General features: G+C 49.4%; 1 protein-coding gene across 4 annotated transcripts in view; it reads right to left on the reverse strand.

Moving 5' to 3' along the window:
- Positions 1-1,020: 1,020 nt before the first annotated feature.
- Positions 1,021-19,622, reverse strand: part of ACAP3 (ArfGAP with coiled-coil, ankyrin repeat and PH domains 3) — a 96,145-nt gene continuing 77,543 nt past the window's right edge. Inside the window, exons 12-25 of one of the 4 annotated variants that reach the window (XM_040587297.1) lie at positions 15,660-15,711; positions 15,092-15,192; positions 14,539-14,650; positions 13,763-13,971; positions 13,384-13,453; positions 13,159-13,253; positions 12,407-12,621; positions 11,705-11,806; positions 11,202-11,303; positions 8,893-8,985; positions 8,589-8,809; positions 8,316-8,425; positions 7,795-7,905; positions 1,021-7,694 (exon numbers count right to left, since the gene is read on the reverse strand). In XM_040587297.1, the coding sequence (XP_040443231.1) occupies positions 7,547-7,694; positions 7,795-7,905; positions 8,316-8,425; positions 8,589-8,809; positions 8,893-8,985; positions 11,202-11,303; positions 11,705-11,806; positions 12,407-12,621; positions 13,159-13,253; positions 13,384-13,453; positions 13,763-13,971; positions 14,539-14,650; positions 15,092-15,192; positions 15,660-15,711 (1,741 nt within the window). In that variant the 3' untranslated portion in view covers positions 1,021-7,546. Of the gene's footprint in view, positions 7,695-7,794; positions 7,906-8,315; positions 8,426-8,588; positions 8,810-8,892; positions 8,995-11,201; positions 11,304-11,704; positions 11,810-12,406; positions 12,622-13,158; positions 13,254-13,383; positions 13,454-13,762; positions 13,972-14,538; positions 14,651-15,091; positions 15,193-15,659; positions 15,712-19,622 lie in introns of all 4 variants that reach the window. The other 3 variants (XM_040587296.1, XM_040587299.1, XM_040587298.1) reach the window with 3 other exon arrangements.

Below are 19,622 nucleotides of genomic sequence, written 5' to 3' on the forward strand. Positions count from 1 at the left end.
TTCCTCAGTGAGCTCACCACCCCTGCTGCGTACCGGTGAGATACTTGCTCTGGCAACACCGAGGTGTAACTCCGATTACAAGAATCCTGTTGTAGTAAAGTGTTAGTCCCGGATTTTTGAAGATATTTAAGCATTTAATCCTCTTTAACTAAAGAAAGAGTCTTTTTGAGATCTGGGTTTCTGTAATCGCGTTTCGGTCTTCAGTGTGTTTATTCTTGTGAGGCCAGTGAGACCCCAGTCTCCATTTTAGACAGTAAATAGGTGGTAAAATAAAGGGGTGGCAGAGGGGGTCAGTGACAGGGTGGGAACAAGCCACGTGTCTCCCAAGCTCTGTGCTTATGAATTTACTGTGAGACCACGCAGCTCGCCGTCCATGAATGACCGTAATGCTGCTGATTTCAAAGTATCTTCCCTGTTTAACTCCTCCACTGAGCTCATCACTTGGGATCTGTTTGTCCCTCCGGGGGAAAACACGGATTAATCCACAATTTTCTTTTCCTGCATTTGCTTTCCATGCTCAGTACAACAGAAATCACAAGGCCAGGCCAGTCTTTCTTCTTCTTCTTTTATTGTTCCGCCACAGACACACAGTATGAGAGAAGCCAGCGGGGAAGGTGCACCCTGGTGTGTGGGACATGGTGGTCCATGCACAGAGGACCCATATTTTCACCTGGTGCAGGGTCTCCTTTTAAAGAGCCCGTAACACACCAAGCACGAACTGATCCAGGTACCCTGAAGAAAAGTGAATGGGTGGGTCGGGGCGGGTGTGTGTGTGATGTGAGCCTGTCACCTTCACCCCAACCTTATTCCTAAGCACCCTCAAATCACACCATCACAGAAACCCAAGCAGAAATGCAGAGTATTTACGTGGCATTCCAGTCCATTCACTGCCATAAAACTCAGGCTGTGGGTTGCAGAAAAGAAGGAAGAGGGTTAAGAAGGAATGGTTTTCTAGATCCAGTTAATACAAGCAACAAGGGAAGGCATCCTACGTAAATAAATCAAGCCAAAGGAGGAGGAGGGAGGGAGTTTATCTAGATTTTTATTAACAGTGTTTCAAGAGACAATAGAAGAGAAGGGAGGGGGGAAAAAAGGCAGACACCACAGCAACAGGTTTTAAAATTGTACAAAGATAATAACATACAGAATATCTGGTTCCATAGTTACAGTCAGTACAGGCTGTGTAGGGAAAGGGGGAATTAAAAAACATGTTACAAAGTTGTACTGAAAGCAGGCAAGTGAAGGAGGTTAATAGGTTATAGCGTATTTACAGCAAGTGTCAGCCCCTGGCGCAGCAGCCCAGCCATCCAGCGTGTGACGGGTTAATATTAATTAACCACACCGCAGCTTTGACTTGGCTAAAGAACTGCTTTCTCGTGCTGTTTCGATAGGAAGGTGCGGGAGCCTGAGCCAGGAAGAGTTGGCTGGGGGTCACCCCCAAGGTTTTCGCTCCAGGCTGCCAGCCCGCGTACCCCTGCGGAAAGGCTTACTCGATTCCTGTGATCCAGCAGGTCTCCCAGCCCCGGGGAACCCACGCAGACATTCGTGTGCTGCTGGAGGGACATGATGGGTGGAAGTCAACAGAGACATCTCTACAGATCTGTTGGCAACCTGAAGGCAACCACCTGGCTGCTCCCAAAACGTCACCTGTCGGAGCACGGGGACATCCCAAGGTGCTCCCTCGTGGTCCTCACCGCGAGTAAGGGGCCAAGTGCCGAGATGTGTTTGTGGAGCAAACACTCCTACGTCAGCTAGCGGCTCTAACCATCTCGGCTGCTGCACTAGAACCACACCTGGTCCTCCTCGTGCCTTGGAAACTCTCTTGGCTACTACACAGACCTCCGTCCCTCATTCCCTTCCCGTAACCACTCAGCTGCCCCGTCTTCCCACTAACCCAGCGCTGGGCATACAGCTCACAAGGGATGGACCCCATCCCAAATTCCCTACAAGGCTGAGGAACCGGCAGGCAGACTGATATGAATCACATTCCTATGGAAACAGCACTCTGTATTTTGGAATCTCAAAAAAAAAAAAAAAAAAAAAAAAAAAAAATCAAAAAAATCTTGTTTCATCAGAACTCCCACTCTCCCTTCTGCTCAGTCACGCCTTCCCCACGCCCCCTCCTCCATATAATAGCACCTCACTCACATGCACACTCACGCAGGCATCTGTCATCTGCTAACCAACGGTTCCATATCACATTTAATCCGTTCATCCTGGTTTGTCTTTGGTTGAAAGCAAGAATGCTCGGGCAGTGAGGAGAGAGAAGTGGGCTGAGGGACGGTCGAGCAGCGCAGGGACAACCCAGCCGTTCAGCCGTGGCCACCAGCTGTGTTGTGGCCATTGGACAGCGAGTTAATCAGTGCATTTCGTTAGGAGGTCCTGGGTTTCTTTTGCATAAATAATGGCCATTTTTGCTGGTCTGAGAGGTTACTGATCTACGTCGCACTGATCACAGTCTCAGCTTGTCAAATCTTTTTCGTTAAAGACATAAATTCTTCCAGTTCCACGTCTTTCTTCTAGACTGCTCAAAGAAATTCCACATTGCAGAGACTATCTCAGCGACAACAGTACTAAAATAACCTGAGGCTTCCCTGAATGACACGTGGAGAGGGAACACAGAGGGTGGCAGATCAACTTGCCAGCAACCTGAACTCATCCCATTTGGAATCAGAGGTTCAAACCTAGACTGCCTGTCCAGGCATTTGGTTAGAGGGTTTGGGTCAAGTCAAACAAAAGCTAGGACAAGTATAGAAATATTCACCCGGATCTCAAAAACTCAAAAGATGACAGGATCTGCGTGGCTGAGGCAATGGTTTGGCTCCGTGTGTGTTGTGGCAATGCCTGGCATGTTGCTTTCTAGACAAAGGCAAATCTCCTCATGTTAACTGTGGTTGCAAACCAAGTTACCGTCGTATAGGTAACATACACACTCTTGGAAAAGAACAACGAAAAGAGAGTAGTTTTGGCATCAGATATTTCAAACAAGATTGTACAACACAAATACAGCTGTATTTGAAGAAGGAAAAAAAAAGAAAGAGTTCAATATTGAGTCTTCCCTGGAGCCTGGTTGGCTATTTACTTCGCCAAAACCAAATTTTCCGTACAAGTTCCCCACTCTTCCTTCCAAACCTCTAAGCGCACACGCACACACACGTACACCCCAAGCAAATAAATCAAATAGACACAGAAAACATTGAGAAGTGCCTCCTTAGCATTTTTTTTCCTGGAGAACCTTATTGTTTTAGAAACTGCAGGATGTAGTAAAGTGTTTGATTATATTTCAAACCAGAGGCATTTAATGCCTCATGATCTGTATAATGAGAATAGAAAAAGGGGGGGTGGGGGTGGGGAAGAAAGGAAAATCATGGGGGGGGAAAAAGGCAGGTTTTGAAAAATATTCCCTAACAATGCTACAAAAAAAATCCTGACATTAAATACAGACAAACTGTATTGAATAAAAATTGCACTAGTCCTCTGGGCACATCAATAATAAATTAAATACTTAACAATTTCACTGATTAAAAAAGACAGCACAAAACCCATAACAAAAGAACATAAACCCCCCCAATACTGTATGTAGGAAAAGTGCACAAAGTTGCTTTATACATTGAATCTAAATAAAGTACCAATACATGTTAAATAGATAAATTGTCTTGCAAGACACTGCTTTTTGCTTCAGTATTTACATATGCTTGAACTTCATGTACTTCAGCAGTGAGTCTGAGCTTCAACGGACCTAACTGTACACGATTTTTTTTATTGTCGTCATGAGCCGCTAATGCTGACGGTGAAATAAAATGACCCAAAGTGGAAGCCATGTCTCTAGTTCTCACTGATTTACAGAAAAGGTCGGTCCTATTTCTAACTCCTCATAAAAAGCTGGAAAACCAGTTGGGGTGCTTGAAGGTACATGTGAAAAACCTCGCTAGGCAATGATGGTGCTGGGATTCGTTAACAGAATAGGACCGTGGCAGTGGTGAAAGATCTATTTTGCTTTCAGGACCTCTGCAGCACCCCGGAAGATGCCAGCTCCGATTCAGTGTGGCCTTTTGCTGGGGGAGGGCACAGCTCGAGGGGATGTCAGCACTGACAAGTGTCTAAATCAGTGCAGATGAGTACAAAAGGGGACAGGATTATCAAAGAGAACTCGTTACCGAGGTTCCGTTCCTAACCCAGGGAGCAGAGTTCTTGGCTGGATACTGGTTCCTGTACTGAGCACTCCAAGCGCTGGTCTGGATGCCGCAGGGCGATGGGCATGATCCAAGCACGGCACAGCCTCACCGAAGTCAAAGACGTGCTGGAGGGCTTTGCTGTGCCGCTGGCAGGCTCAGCACCACCGCTCGTCGCACCGGCCAGCAGCACCCAGCACCACCTGAGCTCTGCACGGAGCACGGAGGTCTGCGGGGCATTTCACACAGGGCATGTATAAGACTACAGATTTACTCCTGAGCCCACTCAGACCGACAGCAACGCTGCCACCAGAGTAAGTGGGCTCAACTGACGACAAGGCAGGGGTGCCAAATGGGGCAGCAACGCACAAATGAAGGCACCACCCTGCTCAGTGGGGAAGCCCATTTAAATTTAGGGTGACCTGAACCAGAAAGAAGACGAACTCCAGCACAAAGGACCAAAAGATGAAGCTCCATGAGAACATCAAGTGGTAACCTTCTGTAATCCTGCACAAGAAACACCGAGTGGGCAGCAATGCCAGCTGTACCTTCACACAGGTATCGGGAAGAGATATTTAACCTATGGTATATTAAACGTAAACTGAAGGAGACTGTGTAGCAGCACTGCAGCCACAGCTACGCACATCTGCCAGCACCCGGTATCACTTTCAGGGACGTGATTCCGGAGTCGTACAAGGGAGCTACAATCAGAACATGGGCCCTACGCAGGATGAAACTGTCCTCGGAACTAATACACATCCTGGCATTCCTCTGAAACCCAACTGCAGTGACAATGGCATTGTACGTCACAGCGCTTCATCCCACAGGCAGTCTGGAATCGCTCTCGAGGGTGCCAGAGCTGAACAGGGCACGAACAAACCAAGCAACCTTCCCACTGCTGAGGGCACGTCCTACAGCTTCTGCTCCGAGCAGAGTTGAGAGGGAGTAGTGCCCGCTCAAAGACTACAGGGTAGTAGTAGACTACGGACACTGGAGGGCTCAGAAGGGAGAACGCACGTCCCGCTCCAGCCCCTCCACGTGCGGTGAACTGGCAGGTTCACACAAGCCAGGAGTCACATCGTCCTGGCGCAGCAGCAGTAGCAGCAGCAGCAGCAGCAGCACGCTCTGTGCACAGCACTGGGCTCCCAGGACAGAGAGCAGGGTGATGGAGAACACCACAGAAGGCGTCACCAATGATAAAAAGGCTGATGGAGCCAAGCTCGTTAATTTTTATTTTCCATGATTGGTGGAAGGAGATAGTTACTTAAGGAAGCGTGACAGGTCTGGGGGCAGATTTTGTGCTGCTGTCGACACGCAGTGGTTTCAGCACAGTCACTAGGACCATTTGGGATCTGCAACAGACTGAGATCAGAACTTGGCACTTGGTACCGTGCATCCCAAAGCTCCAGAGGGAACAAGAATGAATAAACAACAAGATAAAGATGGACTTCAAGACCCAGACCGCACAGACAGAAAAACTGGTCTGGCTGCAGCAAAACTTGGGACAGCACTTTCCTAAGGAAGCAGGGACTCTCCCTTGTCCTGACAGGACACCCTACCAGAGACCAAGAGGAGCTTCTTTATCGTTCCACTTTTCACTGTGTGGGTGGACCCCGAGCTGTTGGTTCAGTCCCTGAGGGCAGTATCCCGAGGGAAGAGCTGGATCACTGCTGCTCCAGCATCTGAGTTGTGTCACAATTGTGTCAGCAGGAACAAACCTGCAAAGGTTTGACCTTGGATGGGCTGCAGCACGACAGCAGCCAGCACACAAAGAAAGGTGTAGAAATCACATGTGGGTTGGACGAAAAATAATACGACCGTGTCTCACTGCTGATGTAACACAGGAGGATGGGGAACTCTGCCTGGTGTTCTTGCGTTCCTTGTGAGATCTGGATCCCCTTGAGATCCCAGCAGGACCCGTAAGGCACTATGGCCCAGCCTCGGAGCCAGCAGCCGAGGCGCCCAGGTGGGTTAAATACATGGACTGCCAGCCACGAGTCCCGACAAACTCTGATGTCAGCTGCAGCTGAGGGAACTTTGCAGAGGCTCTTAGAGGAGCTCCCCTCAGCTTGGCATCCAGACTCCCAGCCAGAGGACAACCTGCCAGTGGTACACATGCTCTGTGAGCCCTCCTGAGATGGGATGACGTGGCTGCAGCATCACCGCAGAGCTGCTGTAGCACGATGCCCAGAAGAGACCGTATAAACACAGCAACAAAGTGCTCCAAGTAGAAACACATTCCTCTACTCCAGCAAAGAATACAAGAAGGAAAGAAACAAAAAAAAAGAAGATTCTGCCGGTCATTGGAATTGGAGAACTCAAAAGCCCCTGGGCCAGCTACGGAGATGCCCTACTCACATGCTTCAGCGTGCGGGGGGAGAGCACAGAGGGATACACATGCAAGTAGAAGTCTCCTTCACACAGGTGCTAAGTCAGAAATCTGAAGTGACCAGGAAACAAACCGAACCAGGGTCAAATCGCATCGTGCAGCCAGCCATTTAGGCAGTGGGAGTTGGACGTGGCTTTTCTTCCCTGACACAAAGCCCGTCGCCAGCGACAAGCTTCTCCCAGCCTCAAAAAATTAGCACTGCTGCTTCCATAACGCCATGCAGATCGCATCTTGGCCCAGGAAGCAGGCGAGCTATGGCTTTGACCAGCTAACCACCAAGGGCGAACAAGGGGGAGCGTGGCTGGTATAGTCCTGAGAGCAATTAAGGTGAGTAGCCATCGCTCTCGATCCTACCCCTTCCGTCGTGACGTCTGGAGCAAAACCTCTCTGCCCCACAAAACAGCCTGTTCCTGACTTTGAGGTCATCTTTTAGTTCTCTAAACGTGCCCCAGCAGCTCCCAGATGCTGCAGCAATCCCGTGAGCGAGCAGGCTGCTGGTCACACTGCCAGGACAGAGGGCTCCACGTCAGAATCCCTTCCAACCAAACTGTCCAGACGAGGACTCAGTGCGTAGGAACTACACTGAAGCAGAGACAGGTTCGTCTGATCCTATCGTTGGTGGGTTTCTCCTGGTGATAGAGGGTTTCCTTTTCTTCTCTTTTTTTTTTTTTTCTTTTCTTTTTTTTTTTTTTTTTTAAATGCTAAACTCATCTCCCATACCTTCCACACACTCAAGTCCACACGCCATGGTCTGTAGTTATGCCCTAGGAATCTCCTACACCAAATCAACCATCCAGTAGTCAAGCATGAGAAACGCTAACAGGAAAGACCCCTTTTCCTTCCTGCGTGCATCTCAACCTATACGTGCAGGCATCCAAAACAGACCAATCTGCAAGAAACACCAATATACCAAGGACGGGGCTCTCGGGGCTTCTAAAATTCAGCCCAAATTCAAGACAGCAAAGGAGACGTGGGGGAGTTGTCACTAACACTCATCTATATTAAGGCTGATGAACTCCTGTATACACTTTCTGTACTGCAGCTCGGTAGGGCTGTTGCTGGGATATTGACCTGGTTGTCCAAAGGGACCTTCTGCTTCTCGCATCTCCTCGTTCATCCGAGCCAGACGCAGCCTAGAGCGAAACAGAGAAAGCACAAGGGAGAGAGGTTTGGTGATTCCTTCCCCCAGGGCTCTTTACGGGCAGTGCTCCCGCAGACACCGGCTGCACTTACAGGGTAACGATGTCTGCGTTGGCCGCCTGGACCGCGATGCTGAGCGGGTCCTGCCCGTCACCATCCACCGCGTGCTGATTCGCCCCTCGCTTGAGGAACAAGCAGACCTGACTGCAGAAGGGAAAGACAAGACCGTGAGAGCAGAAATTCCAGTGCCCCCAGCCCACGCCACAGTGGGCAGAGGGCAGGACCCTTCCACGGGCAGGCACGGCTTCACTTGTGCGGCTCTAGATCAGGGAACGCTGCAGCGGCACGGAGAAGTGGATGGATCTAGAGGGGCCCAATTACCCCCCGTCTTAAGGATAATTGCCCCCCTGATGATAGACAATCAAGCTGCTGATTTATATGTGATATAAAAAAGCATTTGCAAATATATATTATTTGCAAATATGCCAAAAAAAAAATTAAATTTGCAAATAAGCAACCCACCCCCAGCCAGCTCCCTTGCGCACCCCGGTGCTAACGCTGAACCTCGGTCCAAGGGTGATGGAGCACGTCACGGCAGCGTGCAAAGGACTTACCCGGTATGGCCCAGGTATGTGGCATGATGCAAGGGAGCTCGGCCTCGGCTGTCTCTTTGGTTAACATCTGCCCCATTCTGCAGCAGGAATTCACAGGTTATCAGGGAGCCCTGGCAAGGTAAAGGGGAATTTTCTAAATACATTCAGCCAGCAGCACCGAGAGGATGCACGAGCACGTGGCAGGCTGTAAGTCGCCCACTGTCAGCGCACTCCGAGCCAGAGTCAAGACCTCACATTTCCAACCGTGGCCTCCCAGCCACTAGCACACCATACCCCCATCACAGCTTGAATCAGAGGAGTTTTGTTCTCATCTTCATCGTTCACCCAGTTGATCTCAGCACCATGTGCGAGCGCTTCTGCCATGAGAGGCAGGTTTCGGGCGTGCGCTGCCTTGTACATCAACAAGCCGGGATGCAGCTCCCTCAGGTCCTCCAGATCCGATGCCTCCTGTTCGATCTCCGCTTCACCGCTTGACTCCTCCGACACCTCACACTCTAAGGGGCAGAAAAAGGATGGAGATGACCCAAAAGCTTCTGATGTTCCCTGTTGTTGGCACCAGAGAGCACCAGATACCCACCTTCCTCTGTCACGCTGTCCACCACAGAGCCAAACACCAGGATATCAGTGCTGCCGTCCGTGCTGCCTCCGAGCCCGCTGTCACTGCTCAGACCTGCAGGGCCAACAGAAGACAAACCAAGGCCATTTTAATACACAGGCACTCCAGTACCAGGCACAGCTGAGACCGCAGGGGAAAAGGGCTGCGCAGAATGTCACACACACATTGCACCGGGCACTGCTGGCACGGGAGAGGGGGACCGCTATCCCATTTAGCCCCACTCCATACAACTGCCCAAGGAAAAATTGCAAAGCCTTATGGTGTCCATGTCCCCACGCTGCCCTTCATGCAGGGATGCTCCAACACTGCCCTGGCACTTTGGACGGCTGAGGACAGCCCTTGCTGCAATCCATGAGGATGCTGTGACGGAGACTGGAGCAGAGCAGCAGCAGAGACAGCTTTGCAGCAGGTTGTGCAGTGTCATAAGCAAAGACACCCCTCTGCTTTTACCACTAATAATCTGTTTCCACTCTATCCGTGCTCTCCCCAGAGCTTTTTGGTTGTCACTGGGGCACTTGCCAATACATTGCTCTTGTGTCACAGATTATTGACGGTGACTGGGCCAAATAGTACCAACAGTGTGTATCTCAAGCCAAACTTAAAGCATTGTCCGTTGGCTCACTCACCTCCACAGACATCCCTGCCCTCTCCCCGCAGTGCTTCCCACCTTCCCTGTTTAGCTGGTGAATGCCACAAGACAGCTGACTACATACAAGAAATGGAGCCACGAAGAGATGAAACAACTTGTTCAAGGACACACAGTGTGTCAGCGGCAGAGAATCTTTGCACTTTTTCCAGCTTGTACCCAAAAGCGGTCAAAAAAATGACAGAAAGGAAGAAGCATGTGCAGGAATCGTCCCTGCAGGAACAGGGATGGCACATCACCTTTGTCCTGGGGGACGCCTGGCCCTCTTGGAAACTCTGGCTGGATTCAGCTTCTTGCTGCTTTTAACTTCCCAATGACTGTAAGGGCTGGGGGTGCCTGTCCTCCAAGAACTCAGAAGGTTAAGTCCCCACGACCTACCTCAAGACCTACCCTCACTCAAACCACTGCGATTAGAAAGAAAAAAACAGCCAAGTTGTAGCTGACAAAATGTTTCTAAAACATGAGCAGAGTCGTCTTTGCAAAGAGTCGTAGCAGGAAAGCCTGCAAGAACTAAAGATCTGAGCCTGGAAAACCACAGCAGAACAAGACACCTTAACCTTAAGGCTCTCTGTTGAAATCTTCAGAGCAGCTACAGCTAGGTCCCAGATAACGAACAGTCTCTAAATTAGTGGTCCCGAAATCAGGGCTCCCAAGTAATCCTTCAGCACCGTTCAACAACCAAAGAAGATAATGAAGCTACAACAGGAAAGGTCTGAAGTGGCACATCTCATGCATATATCTTTTTTTTGGATTTGCTGTCAGAAAAATCCCTGCTGGTTTCTGAGGAACGCAAACGTACTGCTTGGTGAGACTACACTCTCTGTCACGTCAGTACAAGTAGTGTGGCTCCAATGAGGCCACGTGGCACTACTCTAGATTTACGTCAAAGCAAGAAAGGAGGATCTGGCTCATATCACATTAATATTAACGCATCAAATTCCCAGTTCTGTTCCCACTGAATCAGTGATAAAATCCTTATTCTTTTCCACTGGAGCAAGGTAAGGCTGTTGAGCAACTCTGAAGTCCCACATCTCCCAGGTATTGTTTCTGTGGACTAGTAATGCTAAAATCCTTGAAACTGGAGTAGCCCTCAAGGCACTAATTCAGACAAGCACTAAAGCACCTTCTTCACTGATACCCAGAGACAACGTGTACTTGTAGGAAAGCCTGTGGTTTTCTGCTGTGCTGACTCAGGACTATAAATACTTCTCTTAAGTTCACACAATAAAAGCCAACTGAGCTAGTAAAAAGTTTTAAAAAGTTACCACTCCTCAGCTCCGTATGACAATGGACCCACGACTAGTTTGTGACCGGTGTGGGACACTTGAAGCAAATATTTCTTGCTTCTTATTTGCCATGAGATCCCACCTGTGCAGGATTTGACCCTTTAGCTCATCCGAGGGACAGGTGTTCCTTTAAGAGGTAGTAACTTGACTGCTGGAAACCCTAGGAAGCTTTTTGCCTTTCAAAAGCTTTTGCCAGCCTCTTTGCCACAAGGGACAGGTAACGTATGGAATTCACTCGTTTGGCTGCAAGAAAATACATAACTGCCTCTGACGCTTGGTGTGGAACAAGTAAAATTTGGGTGTCTCTTTTGCTGCTAGCTGCCAGAGCGTCACCTTACCTCCGTCCAGGAGGAACGGCATACCGCTCCCACCGGGACCAATGCCACTGCCACTCCATGGGCCACCTGTTAGCGGATGCTGCATAGAGATGTGGCTGGCACCTAGAGGAAGGTGGACGGAATATGAGGGGAGTTCATCGTCACAAACACAAAAAAAGAAAAATTGTCCGCAGTAAGACTTGCTAAAAAAAGGAGAAAAAAAAATTAAAAGCCAAAACAAAAACCAGAAAAAAAGCCAATGGAATGCATAGTCTGGGCGTAAAAGACGTTGGGAAAAAATCCCATCCACCAGAATGCAAACACCAGGGACTGACTGGATAGGATATTAAAATAATCAGTGCAATAAAAGAGCAACGGGTTGGAATTTGTGCAACTAACTCCCCGTCACTCTTCTAAAATATTTACCCTCTCTCCAGTGAGGCCGATACCGTGCCTTGGGTCTGGTGCAATGCACATGCCCTAGAAGAGCTGGGAGGCCAAGCGAGCAGACACTTTGTACTTACTGCGTGGGCCAGAGCCAGCCCCGGTGTCGAAGTAGGAGAAGAGAGAGTCCAGCTCGTCAGGGCAGAAGAGGGAATCTCGACGGAACTTCCTCTCCAGCGTAGCTGCTATTTTATACAGCAAGATGTTGAAATACATAGTTAATAACACGCAAATGAACGAGCGGGACACATTCTACAGCTGTATTTCCACAGGCTGAGCTTGCCTGTCCAATGCACCCCACGTGTCCAGTGCCATACTCATGCCCCTGTACACCAAAACGTGTAACACTGAGCTGACCACAGGTGGTGACACGCCGCAGACCGAGCCACCCCACAGCGTTTTGAGCAGCCGGAACCCTTCGTATGCACGGCCTCCCTTACAGACCAAGCAGGTAAAACCACAAGGATTTGAAACATTAAAAAGCAGAAAGCTGGAATACAAACAGAAGTGCACAAAGCAAGCTTAGAAGCTGCTGGATCACCCTGGTGTAATGATCTCCTCCTTTAGCCACACGAACCTCCTTAAACAGATGGAAAGCATTAGGAAATGGCTCTAACGACCTGTCAACTGTGCAACAGCATGTTTGCTTATATTTCTGGAAGGCTTGCAGATCCTAGAGAGAGACAGGGCTGCACACATTTGGGCAGCCGCGCACACACCTCCGAAGGGCAGTGGGCAGGTGAGCCCAGCTCACTGGGGACCAGGGCCAGGGGGGTTCCTACCTGATGACAACATGGCTGGTGACGCGTTGCCTGCTTCGTGGCGGTACTTCCTCCGAGCCGTGGGTGCTTTCGTGGTGCTGTTGTGTCTCTGGCACTTCTTCACGCACCAGCGTCGAGGTTTCCGCTCGTTCTCTGTTAGAGCCTCCCCATTCGGCAGCTTCTTCAGGAATTTCTTCTCCACATACTTCACTTTGATCCAGGCTTCCTTGTCCTGCCTAAGAGAACAGCAGCGTAAAGCTGTGCACAGGGTCACACAGTTCACCTAAAGCAAACAGCCACAAGGAGACGGAGCTGCTCTGGGTCATTTTATCAACCTGGTTTGGAGTCCTAATAATCATTGAGGCCTGTATTAAGCAAGGAGGGTTTCTCAAACCTGAAAATATCTCCCATTTCAAAGCAAAACTAAGAAGTGCAGGGTGCAGCCAAGAGTGGAGTGACACGTTCAGCCCTAGGCAACACCGTAGCTTCAGTTACAGGTATTCAAAAGGTCTCAGAGCAGGCGCAAACCCAGCAAGCCCTGGTTCCCAAGCACGTTTCACCAGGTTGCTGGTTGGTAATACCCCACTGGCCTTTCTGAGAGCCAAGCTCAGGCTAGCTACAGGGGGAGTGGGTTGGCATAGGTGCACCTGAGGTATTTTGGGCCAGCCACACTCTTAACCTGGCTTTCCGGAGAGCGTAGGGTACTGGGTTTGCTGTGTGGATGGAGAGCTTTCCACAGGACTGAGAGGACCAGTGTGCACACTCGGACTCACCTGGAGCTCCCTGCTGTTGGTTTCTTAAGTCCCAGCTCTTCACACTGCGCCTCATAGATCTGATTCATGGTACTGTTCCCCAGCTCGCACATCAGCTGCAATACAAGGGAATGAATGAAATCCTCAGGGAGGAGTTACCGTCCCTCTAGACTACCCTGCCACCAAGTACGACTCCCTCCAAGCCCACCACATGTCTATCCCTGGCTGTCAAAACCCAGCACTCACTTTCAGTAACTCTGGCTCCCAGGAGTCCAGTGTGAGAGATCGGACCTTGGAGCAGTGAACACCCAGGCTCCTATTTATGCAAAAGGAAGAAAACTGATATGGTTACATCCCTCAGAACAGAAGTTCTCACCTGCCATAAGACGAAGAAGATCAATCCAGTTCATACGTATTTATCTATACAGACGTAGCTATAGCAGCGAGTTTTATGCCTGTGCATACACAGATGTACCTGCACACACACAGGTACCGCAGCAAGCGATTATTTTTGGATCTATCTGTACAAACGTTATAGTCAGTCGTAATTCAGACCCCACCGTTTTTCCCAGCAGCTTGCAATCCGTCCCTGGCTGGCAGCACGGAGCACACACGCACGCAGTACCTGTGAATACCGGAGCACTCAATGCACAGCAGAATGCCCAGGTTGATACTGGCCCAGCGAGGATCCGGCTGACCACAGTCACAGCACTGGTCATTCCCAGGGATGCTCTGCACTCTCTGCAAGATGGTCTCTCCTTTCACACTGCGCTCCCGGGAGTCAGTAGCAGAATCAATGCTGCTAGTTGATGGGGAAGCAGTCCGGTCCAGTCTCTGCAGGGAAAAAAAGGGTTCCAGGATTCTGCAAAGCACTGTGGAACGGACCAGAGCTTTGCATAGCAGAGGGATGGATAGGAAGCATTACCCAAAGAATAAACTAGGGCTAGTTTAATGAGGGCTGTCCTCATTAATTTGTATTGTTGCCACAAGACTGTGCTGCAGCCCAGCCCAGCCCCGGCAGCGCGGGCAGCATGCAGACTATTGTCTGGCAAACTAGTTGCTATCAAGTGCCTTGCTTGCACTTGTCCCAGCTAGGGAGCAAGCTCTTCCCAAGGGAAGATAATTCCTAAGGGAACACCAATCCAGAGTGATGGCAAGCAAATGAAGGTGTCAGGACAACACCGATTTGAAGCCTTGCCTTCCCCCCAGCCCAGATCTATAAGCATGGCTTTGGTGAGTAAATGATTGTTGCTTCTGAGTTAGCACTGACACCAGCTCCCCTCCTCGGGAGCAGAAGAGTATTTCCAAATGGTCCACCCACACTGGACCTGCCACAGCGCGAAAGCCCGCTATCAGGGCTCTGAGACACAATTATGGATTTTTTGTGACACCCTCACTCACTTCAATATAGTAGCTGTCAGGACTCTCCCGGTATGCAGAAGCAATGCTAGCTTGAACAGCCTGAATCCAGGCCTGACGCAGCTTCTCCGAGTCAGCCTGCAGCATGCAGCTCCTGCCAAGGAAGGAAAGGAATTGGAAAGAGCAAAAGGACAGGGTGCATGTTTTGGTCAAAACTGTTGCACTTTATCCTCAGCGTAGATGTTCCAGTGGGGGCAGCATCTTGGTTTGACAGGTAAAGGGGCAAAAATGAATCCTACAAGCTTGCACTGTCAGAGGTGTTCCCTTTTAAAAAACTCCAGGCAGGTCTGCCAGCTGCTTTGAAAAGCTGCCCTTTGCCCATTTCACTGTCTAGATGTACATTAGGTATGCATGGCCCAGCTCTGGCTTATGCTGATGTCACACAAACTTCACGGGGAGTCTGCAGTACAGGCAACAGTATCTCCCGATAACATTTAACAGCCCAGGGCAGCACCTGCTCAAATCTACGATCTCTCACAGTTCCGTGCACAGTCCAGCTCCCCTGAGGATGGCCTAGGGAAGCCACCAAACTTACTTGGTAGGTGAGACGACCTCAAAGCAAAACCTCCTCTCTATGTCTTCACATGGCTTGACAGTACAGAGCCGCAGGTCCTCCACCACTACCGTGAGGGCATCCTGGAAGGGTGAGAATAGGTGGCTTTGTTGGCTCCCTGAATCCCTGTCATAATCAGGCCTCCCAGAAAACTCCTTCCCCAGCCCTGCTGGTTACCATACGTGGAGTCTAGAGAGAGCCGAGTCAGCCCACCACTGGATAAGGAGGGCAACAGGAGGGGGTTATACGGAACCAAAGCACGGGACAACACGCACGTGAAGCGGCAGGCTTCGTGGGGACTTCAGCTTCCTCTGCTGAACGTGAATAATTACATCACCAACACCATCTGCTGCCACTTAGTTCTCAGTACAGTCTAACTCTGGAGCACAGTAACACTTGAACGGGCTTGCTGTCCCTCTGACCCAATCCCCCTCCCCCACTCCTCCCACCCCATTCCCTTGCCACGGTGCAGAAGTCCCCCAGCAAGGTAGACCAGGACACCAGACAAGCTGGCTAACCTGCCAGTATCAGCCGCGGTAGCCTCACTGACCTTTAGCTTTTTCTGGTACACCAGCTGACTGTTCTGGATGGAGAACCACCTCCTGAGGGAAGACAGACACACAGACATCAGAAGAAGCAACCAGCAGAGCTACAGAGAGGCATTCGGCTCTGTGGCAGAGCAGGATAGCTCTCCATTTAAAAAAAATAAAATAAAATAAAAAAGCGTAGTTTGTTCCAAGAAGCTGGAAAGTAACATCACAAGAAAAGCTCGCACATCTCCAGTGCCCTCCCTCGGAGGGCAAACAAAGGATTTACAGCCTTAAGGAACGACTCCTGGCGCCGAGATGCTGCGATGGCAAGTGTTCTAGATATGTCAATGTAAAGCAAGAAGGAAGCAAAGACAAGAAACAAAGGAATCGGGCAGTCCCATCTTACTGCCTACGATTTCTGGGGCAGAAGGCTGTGTGTGCAGACTGACCCTGGTGCAGGTAGTAAATCCAGTGCCTGTGGGACATGTTGCACTCGTTAGGGCATACTTGCATACCCGCACGGTGGGCGTACTTGACATTTACTGGCTAAGTTGGATGACTTGCACGTGCCATGCCAGATACAGCGTGCCTACTGCCTCTCCAAGCAGGCTGTCCTAAGGCAAGCCAGAAATCCCTTAACATCATCAAGAAACTTCCAGGTAGGAAAAAGAAAAATCCACCTCAGAAAACCCTGCTGACTGGCAGCTCTACAAACACCGTTGGAGAAAATAATAGGAATGGGTTGCACATCTTGCTGTTTATACAGGCGATGCTACCCACCAGGCAGGTTTTTGGGACAACCTTCAGGAGGCCAAGAGATGCTAAAGGTCCTGCTCCCTGTGGCTGCGGTACGGACAGGTGTGCGTGAAGGGAATCTGCCTTCTTAGGAGGCAAGAAATCACCAGCTAGCAGCTTTCCATTAAAATACAAGTGACAGAAGGTCCGTGCGCTGCTTATAGAGGAGGTAATTCCCCGGTGTCTTAATCTTCAGTGCTAAATCCAAACCCCCGTCCCTCCCTCATCATTCTAAGATACAAGCTAAGATTTAGCAACCTGATCATCTTCATGGAGGGCAATGGAAACGGTTTCAGGAATACCTGAGCATAGAGAGTCAAAGAGGCTTTGCAGCAAGACGTTATTTAGAGCATGTATTACATTCTCTGTTTGCAAAAGAACTAGGCTCCCTGGAAAAATAAGACAAGACAGGGTTCTCTTTCTTCTATCATTGCTGAAACATTAAACAGATAAAAGACAACAAAAGGACTTGACATGCCTGGGGAGAAATGGGAAAATACAGGTAACTGGAGGGCATCCCATCCATGTGGGAGCCCGTTTTGATGAGCTGATATGCTTCTGCATCATTCTGAGATGCTTTGACAGTAGCAGTCTATGCTCCAGGAGCTCTGCTGTCACACCAAGCTGGGCAGAACGTTTCTCTGTCAGGTTCTGGTCGCTGCTGCTGCTGCAACTCACAGCTGTGCTCTCCTGCTCGCCACCCCAGAGCAGGCGCTTCTGCCTGGCGCTGGCTCCCAGCCCCACGGATTTTGCCGTTCTCTCTGCCTGCTCCCTCCCGCTCACACGAGGGGGAGGCACTAACAGTGAAGAGCTGGGTGATGGAGAAGGTGATGAGTAGGCTACGGAGCCGTGAACAGCCTAGACAGATATGACGAGGAGTAGGTGGGACTGAGGAGAAAGAGATGCCTGTGGGGAGGCTACAGGCTCTCCATGACTGGAATGTAGGAGGACAGCTGGGATTTGGGGGACACTGAAAACCTGGAGCCCTTGACGCTAACATTGCTTCAGACATCAGGAAAACCAGGAAGTCCCAGACGGTCATGGACAGGTGCCCTTTGGTGGGACCCATGAATTCACAGCCAGGGTTGCTGCTCAGAGAAGGGAGCTGCCTGGAACTGTTCCTCTCTATCGCAAGAGTCAAGCACAGGTCTTGACATTAACTTGACAAACTTTGAAACGACCTGCTACTCCACATAAACGAGTGGTGTCAGTGAAAGGAGCCATGCTACAGACCAAGGCTTTGCTTAGGAAACACCAAGCAGGAAATTCTAAAAAAGACTGGTAAAAATTCAGCTAAGATACCTTTCCAGTGCAACAGCTTGTGAGCATGGAAATCACAGAATCATTTAGGTTGGAAAAGACCTTGAGATCATCAAGTCCAACCATTACCTCGCACTGCCAAACCCACCTCTAAACCACATCCCTGAGCATAACATCTGTGTTTTTTAAACACTCCCAGGGATGGTGACTCCACCACCTCCCTGGGCAGCCTGTGCCAGGGCTTCACCACCCTTTTGGTGAAGGAATTTTCCTAATATCCCATATAAACCCGCCCTGGTGCAACCTGAGGCCATTCCTTCTTGTCCTGTCTATTATCTGGGAGAAGGGACTGAACCCCCCTTTCTACAGCATCCTTCCACGTAGTGGTAGGGAACCAAACGCTGATGCACTGTGTTGTAGCTGCCGTTGTGGTTTCTGATTCCTCCAAGCACAAACTTAGTACTTAACTGTCAGGGGACTGGACAGCCTGAGGGGTAACAAAATTCTACCAGATTTGACTGGAATCTCCTTAGTACTAGGGGAAGCTTCAGAAAGAAGGAATCACTTATCTAACAAATGCAGGGATCTCTAATAATTTCAAGTGTTTCTTCCATGCAAATACAGGCAGTTTCTGTGCATAGCACAAACTGTTCACTGAACCATTTAGTGTTTATTTATTCCAAAGTCTAACAGCAGCACATTTCAGCCTTTCTGGGGTGTATACATTGAATGTATCCCACAGCCAAGTAAAGATCCCTTAATACCGTATCATCTCCCTGTTAGGTGAGATGAGGAAATGTAGGTCCAGAAGGCATTGATCTCATGCATTAGAAACTCACGGGAAGAGCTTGAATCCTTTTGCACAACCGTGTATGAAACCCTCAAGGGAAACTAAACACACAAATATCGAGCAAGGCTAGAACACGAAACCTTTGCTTCCACTTCCCCAAGGTCTCTGGCAGCCGCAGAGACTCCTGCTGATTGCAGGAGGCATGTGTGCCTGGTATTCCCAGTGACCTATCAGATGAAATATTTATAAATTATTAAGAGCACAGTCAGTGCCATTTCTCAGCTCCAGCAGCACAGTTGATATTTCCAATCTCGCATATCTCCCTGCCTCAAAACAGACAGGTTTGATACCCATGCCATGTACTGCTGCATTAGGGTATTCCTCTTAATTGTTATAAATTTACAGCTTCCCTAGGGCAAGACGTGAGCTGCAGTGCCCCATCATCCCTACGTGGAACCTGGTCATTCTTCCACTGTGGAAGGCACACCTTTTTTTTTCCCCTGGCATCTGCTAAGATGCAGCAAAACATGAACTGGCTCATTCCGTGATGCAGCTTAAGAGAAACCTACAGCTTCACAGAAAGAAGCATACCTGCTTTTGAACAGGAAAATAATAATCATATAGACTACACAGCACCTAGCTCTTTTACTGATTAACATATGTCTCCAACACACCAGTATCAAAGACTTGCTGGCTCTGCAAGCTCAGCACGTGAGTTATAATATGCTGGTAGAAAATTTATGTGGTCTTAAAACATCAGTGCAATGAAGCAGATTCTTACTTCTTTTTTGCTCAGAGATGACTTTGCGTAGGGCTACATTAATCTCTTGAGATACTGCTTCTCTCAGGAGCACTTACTCATCTGCAGTTATGCTAACACAGCTTCAGGTTCTGATCTCACTGGCAGCTGACAGGTTCTGAGCAGAATCACAGTCACTTTGGTTGAAAGGGACCTCTTCAGACCATCTAGTCCAACCCTCCTGCTCAAGCAGGGCCAGGCAGAGCACGCTGCCCAGGACTGTGCCCAGGTGGTTGTTTAATATCTCCACAGACGGAGACTTCACAACCTCGCTGGGCAATCCTCACAGTGAAAAAGCAGTTTCTTGCGTTCTGATGCAATGTCACATTTTTTATATGT

The sequence above is a fragment of the Falco naumanni genome, chromosome 3, assembly GCF_017639655.2.
Source record: "Falco naumanni isolate bFalNau1 chromosome 3, bFalNau1.pat, whole genome shotgun sequence".
Lineage (NCBI taxonomy): Eukaryota > Metazoa > Chordata > Aves > Falconiformes > Falconidae > Falco > Falco naumanni.